At 30.5% G+C, this 18,332-nt stretch overlaps 8 protein-coding genes and 1 pseudogene across 8 annotated transcripts; 5 read left to right on the top strand and 4 right to left on the bottom strand.

Moving 5' to 3' along the window:
- The first annotated feature begins 1,169 nt into the window (after positions 1-1,169).
- LOC135957555 (histone H1-like) lies at positions 1,170-1,872 on the top strand. The gene has a single exon (XM_065508330.1). It carries the CDS (start codon positions 1,174-1,176, stop codon positions 1,855-1,857), a length of 684 nt encoding a protein of 227 aa, XP_065364402.1. The 5' UTR covers positions 1,170-1,173; the 3' UTR covers positions 1,858-1,872.
- Positions 1,873-2,826: 954 nt separating this feature from the next.
- LOC135957991 (histone H2B-like) lies at positions 2,827-3,338 on the bottom strand. The gene has a single exon (XM_065508843.1). The coding sequence runs from the start codon at positions 3,289-3,291 to the stop codon at positions 2,920-2,922; it is 372 nt and encodes a 123-aa protein (XP_065364915.1). The 5' UTR covers positions 3,292-3,338; the 3' UTR covers positions 2,827-2,919.
- Positions 3,339-3,524: 186 nt separating this feature from the next.
- LOC135957778 (histone H2A) lies at positions 3,525-4,040 on the top strand. The gene has a single exon (XM_065508578.1). It carries the CDS (start codon positions 3,573-3,575, stop codon positions 3,945-3,947), a length of 375 nt encoding a protein of 124 aa, XP_065364650.1. The 5' UTR covers positions 3,525-3,572; the 3' UTR covers positions 3,948-4,040.
- Positions 4,041-5,514: 1,474 nt separating this feature from the next.
- Positions 5,515-5,873, bottom strand: LOC135958065 (histone H4). The gene has a single exon (XM_065508931.1). The coding sequence runs from the start codon at positions 5,838-5,840 to the stop codon at positions 5,529-5,531; it is 312 nt and encodes a 103-aa protein (XP_065365003.1). The 5' UTR covers positions 5,841-5,873; the 3' UTR covers positions 5,515-5,528.
- A 3,037-nt stretch (positions 5,874-8,910) lies between these two features.
- LOC135958621 (uncharacterized) lies at positions 8,911-16,976 on the top strand (annotated as a pseudogene).
- LOC135958062 (histone H1-like) lies at positions 11,583-12,372 on the top strand. The gene has a single exon (XM_065508928.1). The coding sequence runs from the start codon at positions 11,599-11,601 to the stop codon at positions 12,280-12,282; it is 684 nt and encodes a 227-aa protein (XP_065365000.1). The 5' UTR covers positions 11,583-11,598; the 3' UTR covers positions 12,283-12,372.
- On the bottom strand, positions 13,370-13,798 carry LOC135958064 (histone H2B-like). The gene has a single exon (XM_065508930.1). The coding sequence runs from the start codon at positions 13,749-13,751 to the stop codon at positions 13,380-13,382; it is 372 nt and encodes a 123-aa protein (XP_065365002.1). The 5' UTR covers positions 13,752-13,798; the 3' UTR covers positions 13,370-13,379.
- LOC135958063 (histone H2A-like) lies at positions 14,013-14,418 on the top strand. Its single transcript, XM_065508929.1, has one exon. The coding sequence runs from the start codon at positions 14,033-14,035 to the stop codon at positions 14,405-14,407; it is 375 nt and encodes a 124-aa protein (XP_065365001.1). The 5' UTR covers positions 14,013-14,032; the 3' UTR covers positions 14,408-14,418.
- Positions 15,952-16,311, bottom strand: LOC135958066 (histone H4). The gene has a single exon (XM_065508932.1). The coding sequence runs from the start codon at positions 16,276-16,278 to the stop codon at positions 15,967-15,969; it is 312 nt and encodes a 103-aa protein (XP_065365004.1). The 5' UTR covers positions 16,279-16,311; the 3' UTR covers positions 15,952-15,966.
- Positions 16,977-18,332: the final 1,356 nt, after the last annotated feature.

The raw sequence follows: 18,332 nt of genomic DNA, 5'->3' as shown, positions 1-18,332 counted from the left end.
TTTATATTATGAAAAGAATATTAGATTTTTTACTTGTATATTTTTTTGTTTAACTTTCTTTAAATTTACGAACAATTTCTTAAACTTTTTTGTACTATTTATAACAAGGAAACATGATGAAATAATATTTTCATTAAACAATTTGTAAAGCGAATTTTTAAATTTCCCAATATCATATTATTATGCATTCATATTATTAGAACAAAAAAAAAAAATCATTACAGAGAAATTATTATTGGTTTTCTAATCGCTTTATATGCATCTTCAAATAAATATTAGACAAATTTATATAAATTTTTCTAAATAAATGTTTCACAACCTAAAAATTTAATATTTATTTTTTCATTGTAATCATATTTTGTTGCATTGTAAATATAAACAAAGAAAAAATCAGATGATAATCATTTTACACTTTTAAAAAAATTACATTAATCGTGTATGTAGGGAATGAATGGTAAGAAGATTTTAGCAATGATATTCACAAAGTTATTAATAAATAATAAAATAAAAATATAGTTTTGTAATATTTAGAACAATATCAATGATAATATATTGAAATGTTGCTCGAAATCATTATTATTTTTAATATTTATTTAAATTTGTGAAAGAAATCTTTCAAAGATTATCATGACAATATGAGCAAAATGACTCTGTAATAGAGTAAATTTTAAAATAATTTTCAAAAATCTAAAAATAAATTAAATTGAAATTTTTTTTAACCAACATAAAGAAAACACATGTGATATTCTGTGGACATCAATTTTGTTAAAGAATTTTGTAATAATATAACAATTACGTGTAATTACATTAATATTTTATTAGAAACATATTAAAAACTTGTCAGAAAAAGGTCTATAGAATAGAATTGGTAAAGTGAAAATTAATTATTTTTATTAAAATACAATCTACAACACCTATACTATAGATTATGTAAAACATTTTTAAAATTTTTTATTAAATATAGTCGAAATAATTGAAAAGAAGAAAAAACTTTTGTTAAATTTTACTCGAGCTCTCACTAAAAATTTAACAAATTGTTGTTGTCGACTACTATGAACTTCTCATGATAACGATGTACCTAATGGTTTTGTGCGCACACACACAAAAAGTGCTACCACCATATACTTACAATTTTTGTGTTAATAAAAAATAAAAGTGAAGAAAATTTTAAACATGTCTGATTCCGCTGTTGTTGAAAATACTGCCTCTCCCGTTGCTGCTCCAGCAGCTGAGAAAAAGGCGAAAAAAGTTACTTCTGCCAAGGCAAAGAAACCATCAGCTGCACCATCTCATCCTCCAACTCAACAAATGGTTGATGCAGCCATTAAAACTTTAAAGGAACGCGGTGGTTCATCTCTTGCAGCTATTAAGAAATACATGGCTGGTACTTATAAGGTAGATGCACAGAAATTGGCTCCTTTCATCAAGAAATATTTGAAGAGTGCCGTAACTAGTGGAAAACTAATTCAAACAAAAGGTAAGGGTGCTTCTGGTTCATTCAAATTGTCAGCTGCTGCCTCAAAAGAGCCTAAAGAAAAGAAACCCGCTTCTGAAAAGAAAAAAGTAGCTGCTGCTGCAGACAAAAAGAAAAAGTCAGCCGCCGCTGCCAAGAAGAAGGCTGCTGCAGTCTCAGCTAAAAAACCATCTGCCGCTAAAAAGACTGCTGAGAAGAAGAAGACCGAAAAGGTCATTGCTAAAACTGCTAAGAAGACTGGCACAGTTAAAGCAAAAACCACCAAAAAGGCTCCAGCAACTAAACCAAAAGCACCCAAAGCAAAAACCGCTGTTGCAGCCAAGCCCAAAAAGGCATCACCAGTCAAGAAACCAGCTGCCAAAAAGGCAGTCGCCAAAAAGTAAATGTTTTTTTTTGTTTATACCTATCAACAATGTTATTTTTCAATATTTGAAAAAAATATTTATAACCTAAAAAGCCCTTTTCAGGGCTACAAAATAATTACATAAAAGAGATTAAATTACAAATTCTAAACTTAATATTAAAAAAAAAAAATAAAATAGAAGTACTTTAAAGAATATTTTACACAATAATTCTCATTTTATTTCTACTGACATTTGAAAAGAAAAATTTATTGTTTAAAAATTCAATTTGCCTGTAAATTATACACAATATTTTTTTAAGAAAATTTCATAAAAGCCGTCGGCAAAACACAATGTTACCTAAAAGCTCTAAAAATTCAATTGACAAAGTAAAAAATTAAATGCCGTCGGCAAAAAACAAAATATTATATAAAAACTCTAAAATTAAATTTTTCATTAAATTATACACAATATTTATTAAGAAAATTTCATAAAAGCCGTCGGCAAAACACAATGTTGCCTAAAAGCTCTAAAATTCAATTGACAAATTAAAAAATTAAAAGCCGTCGGCAAAACACAATATTGCTTAAAAACTATAATATTCAATTTTTCATTAAATAGAATTAATAAAAAATATTTTTTCAAAAATAAAAAAATTTTATTTTATAAATTATTACAAATTTTTAAATTATGTTAGAAAAACCTCTAAAATTTGAATTAATTGTCAACTTTATGGATTTAAAATTGATTTTTAGATTATCTTCTAGACTTTTTATGCAGTACCCCTAAAAGTGTTTGTATTAAGTATTATTTTATTTTTTTTAGATCTTATTTTCCATTTTAGACAGTAAACAATATAATATTTAAAAACATTTTAATTTTTATTAAAAATGTCAAAAATATAATAAGAAGTTAATTTTTGTATTTTTTAAATATTGTATGAAATGTAAATAGTTTATAATTTTTTCTACAAAAAAAAACATGTAATATAAATTACTAAAAACGCTTGATAACAAATTAAAACTCTTTTAAAATTGATTTTGTGGCCCTGAAAAGGGCCTTTTGTAATTAAAAAAAGAATCAATCGTGGTGTGTAAATAAAATTTACTTGGAGCTGGTGTATTTGGTTACAGCCTTGGTGCCTTCACTGACAGCGTGCTTAGCCAATTCACCGGGCAACAATAGACGGACGGCAGTTTGAATTTCCCGACTGGTGATGGTCGAACGTTTGTTGTATTGAGCCAAACGAGATGCTTCAGCGGCAATACGTTCGAAAATATCATTAACAAAACTGTTCATGATACTCATGGCCTTTGAGGAAATACCAGTATCAGGATGTACTTGCTTCAACACTTTGTAAATGTAGATGGCATAACTTTCCTTACGCTTGCGTTTCCTGGTCTTATCACTCTTGGTAATATTCTTTTGGGCCTTGCCAGCCTTCTTTGTTGCTTTTCCACTTGCTTTAGGGGGCATTTTTCACAATTTAATTTTCAGTTGTTTACACTTCACAAACACTTTTAACACTGTTCACAATTTATAAAATTCTACGAATGTTGTGCGCAATATATACTTTTTTTCGTGCAGCCGAATTAAATGTGTATCTACAAGCTAGTGTGTTGATAATCAACCCCCGTGTGTGAGAGCAGAACACAAAAAAAGTATAAATACTGCGTTACTTGTATGGAAACGTTAACAGTTTTGTGTATTCAGTGCTCTAGTGAAGTGTTTAATAACTAAAAAAAAATAAGTGAAAAATGTCTGGTCGTGGTAAAGGTGGCAAAGTTAAGGGAAAGGCAAAGTCCCGTTCAAACCGTGCTGGTTTGCAATTCCCCGTCGGTCGTATTCATCGTTTGTTGCGTAAAGGCAATTATGCTGAACGTGTTGGTGCCGGCGCTCCAGTATATTTAGCTGCCGTTATGGAATATTTGGCTGCTGAAGTTCTTGAATTGGCTGGTAATGCTGCTCGTGACAACAAGAAGACCAGAATTATCCCTCGTCATTTGCAATTGGCCATCCGTAATGACGAAGAATTGAACAAATTGTTGTCTGGTGTAACCATTGCCCAAGGTGGTGTTTTGCCAAACATTCAAGCTGTACTTTTGCCCAAGAAAACAGAAAAGAAGGCTTAAATTATTCGAAACCAACAAGAAAAAAATACTACATTATATACAGACCATCGTATATCGTCAAAAGAAACAATCCGTCCTTTTCAGGACGACAAATTCATTTTTATAAAGAGAACAAATTTTTTCACTAAACTATATTACATATTAAAAATAAATAATAAAAAAAATTTTTTTTTCCAAATTTCCCCTCACATATTTATTTACATAAAATAAATTGGTATTTTAACTAACATTCATCTTAATATTTCTTACAAATTTTCATTTTCTATATAAATACTTCATAATTCATCCCTATTTTGTTTTACTAAATACTACATACATACATATATTATTTTAGTGTATTCCGATGGTCAACGAAAATAAAAGAAAATAACGATGTTGTTGTTTTGTTGGTATAACAACGATGGAATTCATGCATACACATTTTATTTGTCAGAGTGTAGTACATAATTTTATTTGTATTCTTCTTCTTGTTTGAAAACTGGTTTGTATCAAAGCAAAGAATTTCTTTAATTTTAAGGAATGTACATTCATTTATTTTACCATTAAATTATTGTTTACGTAAAAAATTATCTAAAAGTTGTTCCAATGTACATATGTATAAATATTTACAAATATACCTATTTATTATATTATGTGGAATATTTCTTATTGGCAAATTTTTATTTCTCTTTTCTCCTTTCCGTTTTTTTGTTTTCTTATTTAGCAGCCGTTTATATTTCTTATCCATTTTCTTTGTCTATGCAAAAACATCATCTGTCTCTTAATCATCCCTTTTACACAAACAAAACACAAACATACATATTTATATAGTATGTACAAGCATTGAATTCGAACACATAAATACACACACGTTGTTGTTGTTATGTTTGCTGGTTTCTTGCTAATAACTATGAAAGAATTCCTGTTTTTCCACTAAATATTTGGCTGTGTTAGGCGATTTTGTTTCTGTACGAATTATAGTAGTACAGTCAATCAAATTGTAAGAATTTGTTTCTTTATATGTACATGCATACAAATACTATATACATATGTATGTATGTATTAAATTTTTGTTTACTTTGATCAATGAAATATGCTTAAATGTATGCATAGTATGTATGTATTGAAAAGGATAAATATTCACACATTACTAATAATAATAATAATAATACTAAAATTAAACTTTATATTATTGAATCATTCGGTTATATCTACATATGTATTAAAGAATATTGTTTGTTTGTTTCTGAAAATTCATATTAATTTTTATATTTAAAAATACAAATGTAATTTATCTTTCATGAATAAAAGAGAAAAAAATTTAAAATTCTTTGTTAATAAACTAATTTGGTTTTTAATATCTAATAAATATACACAGTCAAATAAAATAACTCGCAAAATTAAAAAAAGTGAACATTTACCAGAAAATACCATATATATTTTGATTTTTTGAATGTATTTAAATCAAAATAATAATGCAATAATAATTTTTGAACAAGTAAAATCTCTTTAAAAATATTTTTTGTGGTCCTGAAAAGGACCGATGGTTGTTTTGTTTTTTAAAATATAATCATTAATTTGTCCGCTAAATAAATGGTGTGTTTAACCGCCGAAACCGTACAAAGTACGTCCTTGTCTCTTCAAAGCATAGACAACATCCATGGCGGTGACGGTTTTCCTCTTGGCGTGTTCAGTATAGGTGACAGCATCACGAATAACGTTTTCCAAAAACACTTTCAAGACACCACGAGTTTCTTCGTAAATCAAACCAGAAATACGTTTTACACCACCACGACGAGCCAAACGTCTAATAGCTGGCTTGGTAATACCTTGGATGTTATCACGCAACACTTTACGATGACGTTTAGCGCCACCTTTTCCCAAGCCTTTACCACCTTTACCACGACCAGTCATTTTTAATTCACTTTATTTTTTATTTTCAAACACACTTCATTTCAGTTTCAGTTCAGTTTCAGTTCATTTTTATTTACCAGATATTTCCGTATATACATGTTCGCTTAAAAACTACATTCCATTACATATTTATTCCTTACATACTACAGTATTCTTTTTGGACTTATCAAATTATAAATATCTACATGTGTACAGCTTAGCCGTTAATTCTTAAATCTAAATTACATTCCCATGTTCAATGGATCCTTAAATAAACTTCTCCCAAAAAAAAGGCAAAAAGGAGAGCCCATCATCCCGACTTAATCCTAAAATCAAAGTAACTAAAACTAACTTAAAACTAATAAATATATATACAAAAGAAGAGATAGCAGGAAATTATTTACAAATGATAGAATAGAGGTTATGTACAAGAGAAGGCGAAATATTATTTACAAAAGATGCGGCACTTGGCCTATTGAGCGGTGTTATACACCACGTTAATTAAGTCCAGGGTATTAATCCTCCTATGATAAAATAGCAAGTTTGCACCCTCATAGAGCAATCCGCCCTCCTCAAGAGCAAGAAGGTCCATCGGTGACATATCAATGACGATCCTCTCACAAGAAAGAGTATCCCTCACCAGAATAGCCGTTCCCCCTCCGCGTCCATTATGTCGGTTCTGTCGAAACGTCAGATAGCCCCCGATGTCCAGCTTATGGCTTGGTCCAAGACAATGTTCAGCCATAAGCAAAACATCAGGTCTATGTCCATCCAAAAATAACCTAAGGTAGTGCCTCCTGTGCCGCGAGACAACTGAATTCGCATTTACGAAAATACACTTAAATGATCTATCCATCGTGCTGTAGCATCATTAACATACCTAGCAAAGCCCTAGATCTACTCTCGTCGTCCTTAAGCCCACGATATTCGCGAGCAAAACCCCCAATCCTGCCAACACAACTAAGCAAACCCCCACCAAAGAAGCGTCTGCAGTCCCTATCCACCAAATCAAACTGCGAAAGCGAATTCACAAGAGTAGGTTCAGGGCCAGCCGATGCCGCACCCGAATAAGTCGTCGTAGCCTTCCTAGTCACGTTAGATGCCACAGCAGAGGCGTACGATACCCCAGGTCTCACAACACCCGTAGAAGGTCGCCGTTGTCGTCCATCATCCACACGCATGGTCCTCTTCTCCTGAACCCTACGCAGCAATTCAATTCTACGGGGACACTCCCTCGAACTGGCCGCATGCCCATCAACCCCACAATTAACACATCTCACCGGAAGCCCTATCCTCCTAATAGCCTGACCTGTCACCGGATCAGTCGTCAACGTCTCCTCGGTATTATCACCCTTTGCAGGTATCTCGCAATTGCCAGGGCCATGAGATGCGCCACACTTGACACATCTGTATGGCATCTGACAATTGGTCGACACATGGCCAAAACGTTGGCAATTAAAGCATTGGGTGATGACCCCCCTTTTGTACTTCCTCATGTTCACGCGGCAACGCAGTATATATCGGACCTCGTAAAAGGCCGATATATCTGAATCACGCGTAAGCCGAAGAAGCCACCTATCCCCATTCAGTTTAGTAAGTCCCAATACTGTCATCTTGACCTGTAGACCACTCAAATAACCCATCACGTCACTATTATCATATGAGCCCGACAGACCCTCTATAACCACCGAAAAGGGCCTTTGCCCTTTCGGCGTGTAAGTGTAATAATTTACACCCTGTTCCCTGAGCAGTACCTTAACCTTCTCAAAGTCCGTGAGGGTGCAAACTCCTACATTAGTGGCATTCTTGCCCATAACCTTTACATTATAATTAACGTGACCCAAGCCCTTATCTATTATATTAGTAATATATTTAACATTAACATTATATGCAGTAATAACAGGTACGTTCCTGGACTTACTTACTATATTTTCTTGCTGAGCAGCTACGCTGGAGCCAGGGACTTCCACATTTTTCCGGGTAGATTTTTCCTCCACAGCAGGAACAAAGTCACTAGTTGTTACATCCATGGCAGAAATGTCAGTGATATCATCAGCATCATCAGTTGTGCCACCGATATCTTCATCATCAATGCCAGCTTCGGCTTTAGCTTGGCCATTATCATTATTCCCAGCAGCAGGGGATTTCTTCTTCTGTTTCTTGTTGTTGCCTTTCTTGTTGTTCTTATTAGGGAGTGGCTTTTCCACAACAATTTTCCCCCCATTCGTGGTGGGTTTTACAAAAAATGAACCATGAAAGGTTTTCACAAGTTCATCTACCCTCTTCTTCAATTGTTCATTTTCACTCACTAAATTCTCAATTATCTTGTCCTTAGACACAAGTAATTCATGGAGTTCCTTATCAACGTCTCCAACCCTTGGTCTCTTCATAGGGTATACCTCATCTTCCATTTTAACATTTGCAAGATTTGGTAAAAATTAATAAAAGTTCTATTTTCTGCCTCCTATGGGCTTCTCAAATAATTAAATGATTCACAAAAGTTTCACGCTGACTACTATTTCGGTCAGGCTTCTCACTTTCGTAAGTACTGTCTATAATGCCTACTATATTTGGTAGGCTTCTCACTTTCTCATATACTGTTTCAGAAATGTTCACTGCCTACTATATTAGTAAGGCTTCTCAAAAATTCAATGGCCACACAAAAAATTTACACTGCCTACTATATCGGCTAGGCTTCTCATAAATTCAAAGGCCACACAAAAATGCACACTGCCTACTATAATGGTTAGGCTTCACAATTTTTCACTTTATCACTATTTCACTTTCAATTCTTCCGGTCAGAGAACCGCACACTTCGAGTGATCAAACTGAACTCAATTTTCAAACACACTTCACAAACGTAGCACAAGAACTAATGATTATTGTAGGGAGAACAACTTGTATTTATACCAAATTCAACTAAAATTAGAGAGAGCAAGTAATATATTGTTGTACTTTTCATTTCGTGTGCGTTTTGTAAAATTCAAAAGCACCCCCTTAAATTTTTTGTGAGAATTTTCTATATAAAGCGGTTAAAGTGCGGCAAAAATTTTATTCTTGTGTTAACAGTGATTGTGTGAATAAGTGAAAAAAAAAGTGAAGTGAAAAATGGCTCGTACAAAGCAAACTGCCCGTAAATCGACTGGTGGCAAAGCACCACGTAAACAATTGGCTACTAAAGCTGCTCGTAAAAGTGCACCAGCTACTGGTGGTGTTAAGAAACCTCATCGTTATCGCCCTGGTACTGTAGCTTTGCGTGAAATTCGCCGTTACCAAAAGAGCACTGAGTTGTTGATCCGTAAATTGCCATTCCAACGTTTGGTACGTGAAATTGCTCAAGATTTCAAAACAGATTTGCGTTTCCAGAGCTCTGCTGTTATGGCACTTCAAGAGGCCAGTGAAGCCTATTTGGTTGGTCTTTTCGAAGATACCAACTTGTGTGCCATCCATGCTAAACGTGTCACCATTATGCCAAAGGATATCCAATTAGCCAGACGTATTCGTGGCGAACGTGCTTAATTTAATGTCGATGTGATGATGATGTACAAATAACAACAAAATCGGTCCTTTTCAGGACCACTAAATGAATTTTTAAAAGAGAGTACATTTTCTGGTTGAAATTTTATTGTCCCCCTCGCCGATTTTTTTTCGATTGATGTTGTTATTATTATTATTGTTGTTGTGGTTAGCTCAAAATAATTGAAATTTATGAAGAAAAAATATTTTATAATTTTTTTTTTCATCCCTGTGTGTCTGTGTAAAAATAAATAAAATAATTTGGTGAATTTTTGTTTGTTTTTAAATTAATACTAGAATTTTGTTGTTATTTTATTGAAAAATTGAAACTACATATAAATAAACAAGAAACATTATCAAAGGTTTATAAAACGAAATTTGTTTGGAAATTTTTAAATTCTCCTCTATTTTTATTTTTTTTTTTTACATTAATCGGTCCTTTTTAGGACCATTAAATATATTGAAAAAGAGAATTTTAGTTATTGTTTAAACGTAAAGATTTTTTTTATTACCAGTTTTTAGTTAATTAATTTTTATGTATGTAATATTCTTCTTTTTGTAACATGAACGAACAATTTGTTTAGAAAATATGTATATAAAAACATTCAAAACTATTTTTTTATTTACGTTTGAACATATTTTTGTTGGTTATTTTATAAAAAAAAGAATATTAAATTTTTTTATATTTTTAGAAGGAACAATTTTTGAAATGAAATTTTACCGACGGCTTAACAAAAACATAAACACATTTTGCCGTCGGCTTAACATGAATTGTCTATTCATATATGAAATTTTAGGAAATTTTTGTATATTTTTAGAAGGAAGAAATTATGAAATTTTACCGACCGACGGCTTAAAAATACAATTTTCCGTCGGCTAAACATGAAATTTTATGAGATATTTTACTTTGAATATAGTTTTGGTTATTTTAAGAAAAGAACATTAAATTTATTACTTGTATATTTGTAGAAGGAACAAAATTATGAATTTTTACCGTCATGTTTGCCGTCCGTCGTCTTAACATGAAATTTTATGAGATATTTTACTTTGAATATATTTTTTGTTTATATTATAAAAAGAATATTAGATTTTTTACTTGTATATTTTTCTACGGAAAAAATCATGTACAACAAATTTTGCCGTCGGCTTAATTTTTTTTGTTTAACTTTCTTTAAATTTACGAACAATTTCTTAAAAATTTTTGTTGATGAAATAATATTTTCATTAAACAATTTGTAAAGCGAATTTTTAAATTTCCCAATATCATATTATTATGCATTCATATTATTAGAACAAAAAAAAAATCATTACAGAGAAATTATTATTGGTTTTCTAATCGCTTTCTATGCATCTTCAAATAAATATTAGACAAATTTATATAAATTTTTCTAAAAAAAATGTTTCACAACCTAAAAATTTAATATTTATTTTTTCATTGTAATCATATTTTGTTGCATTGTAAATATAAACAAAGAAAAAATCAGATGATAATCATTTTACACTTTTAAAAAAATTACATTAATCGTGTATGTAGGGAATGAATGGTAAGAAGATTTTAGCAATGATATTCACAAAGTTATTAATAAATAATAAAATAAAAATATAGTTTTGTAATATTTAGAACAATATCAATGATAATATGTTGAAATGTTGCTCGAAATCATTATTATTTTTAATATTTATTTAAATTTGTGAAAGAAATCTTTCAAAGATTATCATGACAATATGAACAAAATGACTCTGTAATAGAGTAAATTTTAAAATAATTTTCAAAAATCTAAAAATCAATTAAATTGAAATTTTTTTTAACCAACATAAAGAAAACACATGTGATATTCTGTGGACATCAATTTTGTTAAAGAATTTTGTAATAATATAACAATTACGTGTAATTACATTAATATTTTGTTAGAAACATATTAAAAACTTGTCAGAAAAAGGTCTATAGAATAGAATTGGCTAAGTGAAAATTAATTATTTTTATTAAAATACAATCTACAACACCTATACTATGGATTATGTAAAACATTTTTTAAATTTTTTATTAAATATAGTCGAAATAATTGAAAAGAAGAAAAAACTTTTGTTAAATTTTACTCGAGCTCTCACTAAAAATTTAACAAATTGTTGTTGTCGACTACTATGAACTTCTCATGATAACGATGTACCTAATGGTTTTGTGCGCACACACACAAAAAGTGCTACCACCATATACTTACAATTTTTGTGTTAATAAAAAATAAAAGTGAAGAAAATTTTAAACATGTCTGATTCCGCTGTTGTTGAAAATACTGCCTCTCCCGTTGCTGCTCCAGCAGCTGAGAAAAAGGCGAAAAAAGTTACTTCTGCCAAGGCAAAGAAACCATCAGCTGCACCATCTCATCCTCCAACTCAACAAATGGTTGATGCAGCCATTAAAACTTTAAAGGAACGCGGTGGTTCATCTCTTGCAGCTATTAAGAAATACATGGCCGGTACTTATAAGGTAGATGCACAGAAATTGGCTCCTTTCATCAAGAAATATTTGAAGAGTGCCGTAACTAGTGGAAAACTAATTCAAACAAAAGGTAAGGGTGCTTCTGGTTCATTCAAATTGTCAGCTGCTGCCTCAAAAGAGCCTAAAGAAAAGAAACCCGCTTCTGAAAAGAAAAAAGTAGCTGCTGCTGCAGACAAAAAGAAAAAGTCAGCCGCCGCTGCCAAGAAGAAGGCTGCTGCAGTCTCAGCTAAGAAACCATCTGCCGCTAAAAAGACTGCTGAGAAGAAGAAGACCGAAAAGGTCAATGCTAAAACTGCTAAGAAGACTGGCACAGTTAAAGCAAAAACCACCAAAAAGGCTCCAGCAACTAAACCAAAAGCACCCAAAGCAAAAACCGCTGTTGCAGCCAAGCCCAAAAAGGCATCACCAGTCAAGAAACCAGCAGCCAAAAAGGCAGTCGCCAAAAAGTAAATCTTTTTTTTTATTATCAACAATGTTATTTTTCAATATTTGAAAAAAATATTTATAACCTAAAAAGCCCTTTTCAGGGCTACAAAATAATTACATAAAAGAGATTAAATTACAAATTCTAAACTTAATATTTAAAAAAAAAAAAAAAATAAAATAGAAGTACTTTAAAGAATATTTTACACAATAATTCTCATTTTATTTCTACTGACATTTGAAAAGAAAAATTTATTGTTTATAAATTCAATTTGCCTGTAAATTATACACAATATTTTTTAAGAAAATTTCATAAAAGCCGTCTGCAAAACACAATGTTACCTAAAAGCTCTAAAAATTCAATTGACAAAGTAAAAAATTAAATGCCGTCGGCAAAACACAATATTGCATAAAAACTCTAAAATTCAATTTTTCATTAAATTATACACAATATTTATTAAGAAAATTTCATAAAAGCCGTCGGCAAAACACAATGTTGCCTAAAAGCTCTAAAATTCAATTGACAAAGTAAAAAATTAAAAGCCGTCGGCAAAACACAATATTGCTTAAAAACTCTAATATTCAATTTTTCATTAAATAGAATTAATAAAAATATTTTTTCAAAAATAAAAAAAATTTATTTTATAAATTATTACAAATTTTTAAATTATGTTAGAAAAACCTCTAAAATTTGAATTAATTGTCAACTTTATGGATTTAAAATTGATTTTTAGATTATCTTCTAGACTTTTTATGCAGTACCCCTAAAAGTGTTTGTATTAAGTATTATTTTATTTTTTTTTAGGTCTTATTTTCCATTTTAGACAGTAAACAATATAATATTTAAAAACATTTTAATTTTTATTAAAAATGTTTGTTTAATTTTCCATTTTGGATAGTTAATAAGAACGTCAAAAATATAATAAGAAGTTAATTTTTGTATTTTTTAAATATTGTATGAAATGTAAATAGTTTATAATTTTTTCTAAAAAAAAAAAACATGTAATATAAATTACTAAAAACGCTTGATAACAAATTAAAACTCTTTTAAAATTGATTTTGTGGCCCTGAAAAGGGCCTTTTGTAATTAAAAAAAGAATCAATCGTGGTGGTGTAAATAAAATTTACTTGGAGCTGGTGTATTTGGTTACAGCCTTGGTGCCTTCACTGACAGCGTGCTTAGCCAATTCACCGGGCAACAATAGACGGACGGCAGTTTGAATTTCCCGACTGGTGATGGTCGAACGTTTGTTGTATTGAGCCAAACGAGATGCTTCAGCGGCAATACGTTCGAAAATATCATTAACAAAACTGTTCATGATACTCATGGCCTTTGAGGAAATACCAGTATCGGGATGTACTTGCTTCAACACTTTGTAAATGTAGATGGCATAACTTTCCTTACGCTTGCGTTTCCTGGTCTTATCACTCTTGGTAATATTCTTTTGGGCCTTGCCAGCCTTCTTTGTTGCTTTTCCACTTGCTTTAGGGGGCATTTTTCACAATTTAATTTTCAGTTGTTTACACTTCACAAACACTTTTAACACTGTTCACAATTTATAAATTTCTACGAATGTTGTGCGCAATATATACTTTTTTTCGTGCAGCCGAATTATATGTGTATCTACATAGCTAGTGTGTTGATAATCAACCCCCGTGTGTGAGAGCAGAACACAAAAAAAGTATAAATACTGCGTTACTTGTATGGAAACGTTAACAGTTTTGTGTATTCAGTGCTCTAGTGAAGTGTTTAATAACTAAAAAAAAAAAGTGAAAAATGTCTGGTCCTGGTAAAGGTGGCAAAGTTAAGGGAAAGGCAAAGTCCCGTTCAAACCGTGCTGGTTTGCAATTCCCCGTCGGTCGTATTCATCGTTTGTTGCGTAAAGGCAATTATGCTGAACGTGTTGGTGCCGGCGCTCCAGTATATTTAGCTGCCGTTATGGAATATTTGGCCGCTGAAGTTCTTGAATTGGCTGGTAATGCTGCTCGTGACAACAAGAAGACCAGAATTATCCCTCGTCATTTGCAATTGGCCATCCGTAATGACGAAGAATTGAACAAATTGTTGTCTGGTGTAACCATTGCCCAAGGTGGTGTTTTGCCAAACATTCAAGCTGTACTTTTGCCCAAGAAAACAGAAAAGAAGGCTTAAATTATTCGAAACCAACAAGAAAAAAATACTACATTTATATACAGACCATCGTATATCGTCAAAAGAAACAATCCGTCCTTTTCAGGACGACAAATTCATTTTTATAAAGAGAACAAATTTTTTCACTAAACTATATTACATAGGTATTAATAAAAAAATAAAAAATTTTTTTTTTCCAAATTTCCCCTCACATATTTATTTATATAAAATAAATTGTTATTTTAACTAACATTCCTCTTAATATTTCTTACAAATTTTCATTTTCTATATAAATACTTCATAATTCATCCCTATTTTGTTTTACTACATACATATGTATGTATGTATATTATTTTAGTGTATTCCGATAGTCAACGAAAAGAAAATAACGATGTTGTTTTGTTGGTATAACAACGATGGAATTCGTGCATACACATTTTATTTGTCAGAGTGTAGTACATAATTTTATTTGTATTCTTCTTCTTGTTTGAAAACTGGTTTGTATCAAAGCAAAGAATTTCTTTAATTTTAAGGAATGTACATTCATTTATTTTACCATTAAATTATTGTTTACGTAAAAAATTATCTAAAAGTTGTTCCACTGTACATATGTATAAATATTTACAAATATGTACATATGTACCTATTTATTATATTATGTGGAATATTTCTTATTGGCAAATTTTTATTTCTCTTTTCTCCTTTCCGTTTTTTTGTTTTCTTATTTAGCAGCCGTTTATATTTCTTATCCATTTTCTTTGTCTATGCAAAAACATCAGCTGTCTCTTAATCATCCCTTTTACACAAACATACATATTTATATAGTATGTACAAGCATTGTTGTTGTTGTTATGTTTGCTGGTTTCTTGCTAATAACTATGAAAGAATTCCTGTTTTTCCACTAAATATTTGGGTGTGTTAGGCGATTTTGTTTCTGTACGAATTATAGTAGTACGTACAGTCAATCAAATTGTAAGAATTTGTTTCTTTATATGTACATGCATACAAATACTATATACTATATGTATGTATTAAATTTTTGTTTACTTTGATCAATGAAAGATGCTTAAATGTATGCATAGTATGTATGTATTGAAAAGGAAAAATATTCACACATTACTAAAAATAATAATAATATTAAAATAGAACTTTATACCTATTATTGAATCATTCGGTTATATCTACATACATATGTATTAAAGAATATTGTTTGTTTGTTTCTGAAAATTCATATTAATTTTTATATTTAAAAATACAAATGTAATTTATCTTTCATGAATAAAAGAGAAAAAAAATCTAAAATTCTTTGTTAATAAACTAATTTGGTTTTTAATATCTAGTAAATAAAATAACTCGCAAAATTAAAAAAAGTGAACATTTACCAGAAAAAAAAACCCTATACATTTCATGTCATTAATTTTGATTTTTTGAATGTATTTAAATCAAAATAATAATGCAATAATAATTTTTGAACAAGTAAAATCTCTTTAAAAATATTTTTTGTGGTCCTGAAAAGGACCGATTGGTTGTTTTGTTTTTTAAAATATAATCATTAATTGTCCGCTAAATAAATGGTGTGTTTAACCGCCGAAACCGTACAAAGTACGTCCTTGTCTCTTCAAAGCATAGACAACATCCATGGCGGTTACGGTTTTCCTCTTGGCGTGTTCAGTATAGGTGACAGCATCACGAATAACATTTTCCAAAAACACTTTCAAAACACCGCGAGTTTCTTCGTAAATCAAACCAGAAATACGTTTTACACCACCACGACGAGCCAAACGTCTAATAGCTGGCTTGGTAATACCTTGGATGTTATCACGCAACACTTTACGATGACGTTTAGCGCCACCTTTTCCCAAGCCTTTACCACCTTTACCACGACCAGTCATTTTTAATTCACTTTATTTTTTTTGAAACACACTTCACAAACGTAGCACAAGAACTAATGATTATTGTAGGGAGAACAACTTGTATTTATACCAAATTCAACTAAAATTAGAGAGAGCAAGTAATATATTTTTGTACTTTTCATTTCGTGTGCGTTGTGTAAAATTCAAAAGCACCCCCTTAAATTTTTGTGAAAATTTTCTATATAAAGCGGCTAAAGTGCGGCAAAAATTTTATTCTTGTGTTAACAGTGATTGTGTGAAAAAGTGAAAAAAAAGTGAAGTGAAAAATGGCTCGTACAAAGCAAACTGCCCGTAAATCGACTGGTGGCAAAGCACCACGTAAACAATTGGCTACTAAGGCTGCTCGCAAGAGTGCACCAGCTACCGGTGGTGTTAAGAAACCTCATCGTTATCGCCCTGGTACTGTAGCTTTGCGTGAAATTCGCCGTTACCAAAAGAGCACTGAGTTGTTGATCCGTAAATTGCCATTCCAACGTTTGGTACGTGAAATTGCTCAAGATTTCAAAACAGATTTACGTTTCCAGAGCTCTGCTGTTATGGCTCTTCAAGAGGCCAGTGAAGCCTATTTGGTTGGTCTTTTCGAAGATACCAACTTGTGTGCCATCCACGCTAAACGTGTCACCATTATGCCAAAGGATATCCAATTGGCTAGACGTATTCGTGGCGAACGCGCTTAATTTAATGTGTCGATGTGATGATGATGTATAAATAACAACAAAACAAAATCGGTCCTTTTCAGGACCACTAAATGAATTTTTAAAAGAGATAGTGCATTTTCTGGTTGAAATTTTATTGTCCCCCTCGCCGATTTTTTTTTCGATTGATGTTGTTGTTGTTATTATTATTGTTGTTGTGGTTAGCTCAAAATAATTGAAATTTATGAAGAAAAAATATTTTATAATTTTTTTTTTTTCATCCCTGTGTGTCTGTGTAAAAATAAATAAAATAATTTGGTGAATTTTTGTTTGTTTTTAAATTAATACTAGAATTTTGTTGTTTATTTATTGTAAAATTGAAACTACATATAAATAAACAAGAAACATTATCAATGGTTTATAAAACGAAATTTGTTTGGAAATTTTTAAATTCTCCTCTATTTTTATTTTTTTTACATTAATCGGTCCTTTTTAGGACCATTAAATATATTGAAAAAGAGAATTTTAGTTATTGTTTAAACGTAAAGATTTTTTTATTACTAGTTTTTAGTTAATTAATTTTTATGTATGTAATATTCTTCTTTTTGTAACATGAACGAACAATTTGTTTAGAAAATATGTATATAAAAACATTTAAAACTATTTTTATTTACGTTTGAACATATTTTTGTTGGTTATTTTATAAAAAAGAATATTAAATTTTTGTATATTTTTAGAAGGAACAATTTTTGAAATGAAATTTTACCGACGGCTTAACAAAAACATAAACACATTTTGCCGTCGGCTTAACATGAATTGTCTATTCATATATGAAATTTTAGGAAATTTTTGTATATTTTTAGAAGGAAGAAATTATGAAATTTTACCGACCGACGGCTTAAAAATACAATTTTCCGTCGGCTAAACATGAAATTTTATGAGATATTTTACTTTGAATATATTTTTGGTTATTTTAAGAAAAGAACATTAAATTTATTACTTGTATATTTGTAGAAGGAAAAAATTATGAATTTTTACCGTCATGTTTGCCGTCCGTCGTCTTAACATGAAATTTTATGAGATATTTTACTTTGAATATATTTTTTGTTTATATTATGAAAAGAATATTAGATTTTTTACTTGTATATTTTTTTGTTTAACTTTCTTTAAATTTACGAACAATTTCTTAAACTTTTTTGTACTTTCTGACAAGGAAACATGATGAAATAATATTTTCATTAAACAATTTGTAAAGCGAATTTTTAAATTTCCCAATATCATATTATTATAAAAAAATCATTACAGAGAAATTATTATTGGTTTTCTAATCGCTTTATATGCATCTTCAAATAAATATTAGACAAATTTATATAAATTTTTGTAAATAAATGTTTCACA

The sequence above is a fragment of the Calliphora vicina genome, chromosome 4 (genome assembly GCF_958450345.1).
Source record: "Calliphora vicina chromosome 4, idCalVici1.1, whole genome shotgun sequence".
NCBI lineage: Eukaryota > Metazoa > Arthropoda > Insecta > Diptera > Calliphoridae > Calliphora > Calliphora vicina.
The sequence above is the reverse complement of the archived record's forward strand: the minus strand, read 5'-3'. Positions and strand labels throughout refer to the sequence as shown.